A 6,986-nucleotide genomic window follows, 5' to 3' on the forward strand; every position below is an offset into this window, starting at 1 on the left:
CGGAGCAGGAGGGGGATACAACATACTTGCCAACCCTCCCGAATTTTCCGGTAGACTCCCGAAATTCAGCGCCTCTCCCAAAAACCTCCCGGGACAAATATTCTCCCGAAAATCTCCCGATTTTCAGCCGGAGCTGGAGGCCACGCCCCCTCCAGCTCCATGCGGACCTGAGTGAGGACAGCCTTTTCTTTATGACGGCGGACAACAGGGTGACAAGAACTAAATCATCCAGACTAGAGATAAATTGTATTATTATGTTTATCTTACCTAAAAATAAATATATTTATTAATTTAAAAAAACAAAACATTTTTACTATATTTTGCTAAAAACATCAAAATTAATTTTATTTTTATTTGTATTTTTTCTGACTCCTTATTACATCCAGCCATAGAGTTATACATTAAAATAAACATATTTGAAATAATTAATTTTAAATTATCATAATAATTCATTTAAAATGACCACATTTAATTATTAAAATAATTGCTTGTTTATCAACAACTTTAGCATTTTATTCATTACATTTTGAAGCTCTCAGAAGCCAAGTTATGTTATATTCCTTAAAATGTATTTATGCAAGTTTGAAGTATCAATCATCTAAACACAGTTTTGTTTGCATATTTTCAGGATGTAGATATATATATATATATATGTGTATGTGTGGGGAAAAAAATCACAAGACTACTTCATCTCTACAGGCCTGTTTCATGAGGGGTTCCCTCAATCATCAGGAAATCTCCTGATGATTGAGGGAACCCCTCATGAAACAGGCCTGTAGAGATGAAGTAGTCTTGTGATTTTTTTCCCCACACATACATATATTGCGCTCTACTACGGTATCGAGCACTATTTTTTGGATAACCATTTTTTGGATAACCTTATTTAGACATATATATATATATATATATATATATATATATATATATATATATATATATATATATATATATATATATATATATAAATAAAAGAAATACTTGAATTTTAGTGTTCATTTATTTACACACATAACACTCGTCTACTCATTGTTGAGTTAAGGGTTGAATTGTCCATCCTTGTTCTATTCTCTGTCACTATTTCAGAACACACACATTATACAAATATACATTATAAAATCAATAAGAAAACGGGAGCTCTAATTTGGGAGTCTGAATTAGGATCAGAAAGTTCCTGTATAAACATTGCGCACTCACGTCGCCTTTTTGTATTGATTACTGCAGCTGTGCACTGGATTCATTCACAAATACAAACTACAACTCACAAACACTTTAGAGTTAGGCTCCACCATCAGAATGTGTACTTAAACTTATAAAGATCACATGGATATTATTCAGTGAGTTGATTCACCAAAACTAACCTGTTACCTACTCAGTGGCCTAGTGGTTAGAGTGTCCGCCCTGAGATCGGTAGGTTGTGAGTTCAAATCCCGGCCGAGTCATACCAAAGACTATAAAAATGGGACCCATTATCTCCCTGCTTGGCACTCAGCATCAAGGGTTGGAATTGGGGGTTAAATCACCAAAATGATTCCCGGGCGCGGCCACCGCTGCTGCCCACTGCTCCCCTCACCTCCCAGGGGGTGATCAAGGGTGATGGGTCAAATGCAGAGAATAATCTCGCCACACCTAGTGTGTGTGTGTGACAATCATTGGTACTTTAACTTTAACTTTTATACAGGAGGAAAAAGCACACAGGACGTTTCAATTGTTCACAGACTGGTCGCGCTCATCAGAATGACAAGACACTTCCGGTCTGCAGGTGATAGCATTCAATTGGGAAGAAACGCCCTACTGCCCCCTACTGACCAATGTGAATACTGATAAATGTGTAATGACAGCTCCAAAAACGAATTCAAACCACAAAATAAAATAAATAAATCAACACAAAAATGTGACACATTATGGGTGGGTCACATATGCATGTACAGTAGATGGCAGTATTGTCCTGTTTAAAAGTGTCACATTAACATTGCTGTTTACGGCAGACGAACTGCTTTACGGTAGACGCTGTTGTTGTGTGTTGTTGCCACGCTGGGAGGACGATAATCAATCAATCAATCAATCAATGTTTATTTATATAGCCCTAAATCACAAGTGTCTCAAAGGGCTGCACAAGCCACAACGACATCCTCGGTATAGCCCACATAAGGGCAAGGAAAAACTCACCCCAGTGGGACGTCGATGTGAATGACTATGAGAAACCTTGGAGAGGACCGCATATGTGGGTAAACCCCCCCCCCCCTCGAGGGAGACCGAATGCAATGGATGTCGAGTGGGTCTAACATAATATTGTGAGAGTCCAGTCCATAGTGGATCCAGCATAACAGTAAGAGTCCAGTCCACAGTGGGGTCAGCAGGAAACCATCCCGAGCGGAGACGGGTCAGCAGCGCAGAGATGTTCCCAACCGTGAAACTGCCTAACAATAAACTCACATAAGAAACCAAGAACTCGCCCTCGATCATTAGCTGTTTATATTTTGGGAAAGCGGACGTGTGAACAGGCTGTCAACACGTCACTCAGGTCCGCATGGAGCTGGAGGGGGCGTGGCCTCCAGCTCCGCCTGAATTTCGGGAGATTTTCGGGAGAAAATTTGTCCCGCGGGAGGTTTTCGGGAGAGGCGCTGAATTTCGGGAGTCTCCCGGAAAATCCGGGAGGGTTGGCAACAGTGCCGGCCCAAGCCTCCATGGGGCCCTAAGCAAAATGTGATTTTGGGGCCCTCTATTTCTGCCAATAATATTGATTGTTGATCATTCACACACCTACCATAAACTCATTGCGGCTCTGGCAGTGTTGTTTACATTATCCTATTGTCAGCCTGGCATGTCTTTACAAATGACATGTCATTTATAAAGATATGGGGGTGGCCCAGGTAAGAACATAAATAATACCAACGAATGATGTCCAGAGTGCCACATATGGTTCCTAATCTTAAAATGTAGAAAACATTCAGCTACAAGAGTGGCCTGGGGTTGAACAGTCCAAGTGATAAAGCTTTGTATTTACAGTAAAAGTGTCATCTTGTCTCATCAGTCTTGTACATATTAGTCTTTATTTATATTTTTAGTTAATTGTTCATATTTAATGTTTACTTTGTACAAAGAGAGCGCAGTCTACTGAAGTTAAATTCATCAATAGTTTTCCCCTTTGAAAGATGCAAGGCAAATTCCTTCCATTTCACCATGTTGCTACAATGATCTTCACTGTTTTCATGCTGTTTCAGCAGTGCACCTATGTTGACCCAATCCCGCTGTCCCTCGGCTGCCAGTTTTAAGGACTTTTTGGAAAATAATTTGCAGCAAAAGCAATAGACTGCATCTTTACTTCTTGAATAAGTCAGCCAGCTACGCTTGACTTTTTCCCCATTGACTAGCTGTCTGTAGGTATAATGATAATGAAAACTTTGGCCATCATGCCGTTTGGGGAATGAAAAGTTCTCCTTAATAGACAGTGGTCCTCTGATCACCTGCTCAGTCCTGTCTGAATCTGAGAGGAAAGATATGGCGTCACATTAGTGCCAAAAATCCGAGCGCATAAAAACTGTTATCGCGCGCTGATTCTCCACTTCGTGCGCGCGCGACACCCTTTTGCACGCGCGTGGTGTCTTTTTGCGCGCGCGTGGTGTCTTTTTGCGCGCGCGCGGTGTCTTTCTGCGCGTGCGCCGTCTCGGTCTATGCGCTCTCTGTGTACTCCTGGCATCTCTCCTCGCGCTGTCATGTTTCTTTTTGGCACTTTGGGGTCAGGTATGCTTAGACGGCCCCTCCTTTCTGATTGGCTCTTAGCATTTTTCATAAGACCAATCATTCTCCAGCGTAGCAACGTTGTAGCCATCTTACCTCGGACAGCTAGCCTCAATCATTACATTGATGTCAAAGCAAGTTATGGTAATTTAATTAGTACATGTACCAATTAAATTACCATAACTTGCTCGATTTTCGACCAATTTACAAACGGTTTGCCTTGTTACAAATCTTATTACATGTAGATATGACATAGGATGCTGCACCTGTTGAAATCACCTCTTTCGCTATAAAAAAAATGACTTAATTGTGCAACATAGTTGTGTAGGGTCAGTGTTAGTCAGTTCTCTGATTATTTTAAACTGTTTCAGAATACATTATTAAAAGGCTATTTTTAACATTTTAAAAACAAAATTCAAAGATTATTTCATTAATTTTATGGCTGAATCAAAATAAATTCCATAAATTAGAAAACAAATGTTCAAGAAGAAGTGAAAACTTTGCGCATATAACAATCTTGATACATATTGACGATGACCCGCCCTGCTATACTTCTGATTATCTCTGAGCATTTTTCGCCCGGCCAATCAGAAAGAAGGGGCCGGCTAAGCATACCCACCCCCAAAGTGCCAAAACGAAACATGCCAGCGCACAGACCGAGACGGCACGCGCGCAAAAAGGCACCACGCGCGCGCAAAAGGGTGTCGCGCGCGCGCACGAAGTGGAGAATCAGCGCGCGATAACAGTTTTTATGCGCTCGGATTTTTGGCACTAATGTGACGCCATAGCAGGCGGCAAACGTCACAGGTGCAGCAGAGGCAGCTTTACATTTAAAGAGAGGCAGGAAGAATCACTAAGCCTAGATCAGCAGCAGCACTCTGTTGACCTAAAATTGTGTTTTTGTACAATAATATATCTTTGATCATTTAGAAATCATCAGTCAGACTCGTACATGCACAAAATAAAAAATAAGAATTTTTTGTTAATTGCTTTTGGGGGCCCCCTGGTGGCCGCGGGGCCCTAAGCAAGCGCTTAGTACGCTTATGCCTTGGGCCGGCTCTGGTTGGCAAATATGATACAAAGAGAAAAAAAGGAAGACAGAGGGGGAAATTGTGGGGACAAGAGGGGGATTAGACAGAGACAAAAACAACAAGAGCAAACACAACAGCAACAACAAAAACAATAGAGCAACATCAGCAAATACCACATGTACAAAAATGATGGTGATAGCAAATAAGCAGTTAGCGAAAATAAAAAATAATACTGAGAATAATTAGTGTTTGTGTCATTTCCGCCGAGAGAATTTTGAGAAAACTGCCGGACGAGTGCGAATATTGTTCCTCGCTCGCGAACGATCTTCGTTACGCGATGACGTCAGACGTCGCTCGGTAAAGCCGCTGGGAAAGCAGAAGGAGAAGGAGAAGAAGAAGTGTGCGTGTTTCGCGTGTGTTCAGCGCCGCAGCACCATGAACAGCGTGGGCGAAGCCTGCACGGACCTGAAGCGGGAGTACGACCAGTGTTTCAACCGCTGGTTCGCCGAGAAGTTCCTGAAGGGAGAGAAGAGCGGCGACCCGTGCACGGAGAGCTTCCGGGTGTACCAGCGCTGCGTGCAGAAGGCCATCAAGGACAAAGACATCCCGGTGGACGGGCTGGACTTCATGGGCCCCAACAAGGACAAGCCCGAGAGCTGATGTCGTCCAACAAGGGACGAGCCCGAGAGCTGATGTGGTCCTCGCCGAGAAGGCCCGAAGAACAACTCGGCAAAGCGCCGAACGGCCCGGATCGCGTCTGGGCCTACTGAGCATGCGCACAGAAAGGCTAGACCGGAAGTTTATTTGTTTTTAAACAAAACGTGAAGTCTGGGTTGAACTCTTGCCTACTTTTCCCTCATGGCTTTATAAACACTTGAATGTGACATTGAAGAACATGAACAAACCTCTCAGCACATTTGACATTTATCATTATTTACCGCCTACCACTTTTACCCCTGGAGCTCACTGCTAACATGAATGATGGAAGGAATTCTTGCCAACAGCTCGTCATTTTTTTATCAATGCCAAATAAAATGTTACGACATGCACTATTTTCTTTGTGTGAGGTGACTAATTAATTGATGGTGTCTTGACAGCTGGATGAGTAGCCAAATAGTGAAAGAAGGTGTTGTGATGTAACGAGGCGTGTGTCGGAGTAATGGAGGGGGCTTTCCCGCCAAGCGCGTATCGAGGCTTGCTTCATGTTTGGCAGGAACCCTTCAAGTATGGAAGTAGAATTGTCTCACACATACAGGTAAAAGCCAGTAAATTAGAATATTTTGAAAAACTTGATTTATTTCAGTAATTGCATTCAAAAGGTGTAACTTGTACATTATATTTATTCATTGCACACATACTGATGCATTCAAATGTTTATTTCATTTAATTTTGATGATTTGAAGTGGCAACAAATGAAAATCCAAAATTCCGTGTGTCACAAAATTAGAATATTACTTAAGGCTAATACAAAAAAGGGATTTTTAGAAATGTTGGCCAACTGAAAAGTATGAAAATGAAAAATATGAGCATGTACAATACTTAATACTTGGTTGGAGCTCCTTTTGCCTCAATTACTGCGTTAATGCGGCGTGGCATGGAGTCGATGAGTTTCTGGCACTGCTCAGGTGTTATGAGAGCCCAGGTTGCTCTGATAGTGGCCTTCAACTCTTCTGCGTTTTTGGGTCTGGCATTCTGCATCTTCCTTTTCACAATACCCCACAGATTTTCTATGGGGCTAAGGTCAGGGGAGTTGGCGGGCCAATTTAGAACAGAAATACCATGGTCCGTAAACCAGGCACGGGTAGATTTTGCGCTGTGTGCAGGCGCCAAGTCCTGTTGGAACTTGAAATCTCCATCTCCATAGAGCAGGTCAGCAGCAGGAAGCATGAAGTGCTCTAAAACTTGCTGGTAGACGGCTGCGTTGACCCTGGATCTCAGGAAACAGAGTGGACCGACACCAGCAGATGACATGGCACCCCAAACCATCACTGATGGTGGAAACTTTACACTAGACTTCAGGCAACGTGGATCCTGTGCCTCTCCTGTCTTCCTCCAGACTCTGGGACCTCGATTTCCAAAGGAAATGCAAAATTTGCATGGTTGGGTGATGGTTTGGGGTGCCATGTCATCTGCTGGTGTCGGTCCACTCTGTTTCCTGAGATCCAGGGTCAACGCAGCCGTCTACCAGCAAGTTTTAGAGCACTTCATGCTTCCTGC

General features: G+C 42.8%; 1 protein-coding gene across 1 annotated transcript; it reads left to right on the forward strand.

Moving 5' to 3' along the window:
* The first annotated feature begins 5,074 nt into the window (after nucleotides 1-5,074).
* Nucleotides 5,075-5,818, forward strand: triap1 (TP53 regulated inhibitor of apoptosis 1). Its single transcript, XM_061971975.1, has one exon. The coding sequence runs from the start codon at nucleotides 5,205-5,207 to the stop codon at nucleotides 5,427-5,429; it is 225 nt and encodes a 74-aa protein (XP_061827959.1). The 5' UTR covers nucleotides 5,075-5,204; the 3' UTR covers nucleotides 5,430-5,818.
* The last annotated feature ends 1,168 nt before the right edge of the window (nucleotides 5,819-6,986 follow it).

This window comes from Nerophis lumbriciformis, linkage group LG17, assembly GCF_033978685.3.
Source record: "Nerophis lumbriciformis linkage group LG17, RoL_Nlum_v2.1, whole genome shotgun sequence".
Taxonomy (NCBI): Eukaryota; Metazoa; Chordata; class Actinopteri; order Syngnathiformes; family Syngnathidae; genus Nerophis; species Nerophis lumbriciformis.

Bases quoted from the DNA above. Each gene is read 5' to 3' on its own strand.
- triap1 (XM_061971975.1), top strand. From the start codon at position 5,205: ATGAACAGCGTGGGCGAAGCCTGCACGGACCTGAAGCGGGAGTACGAC.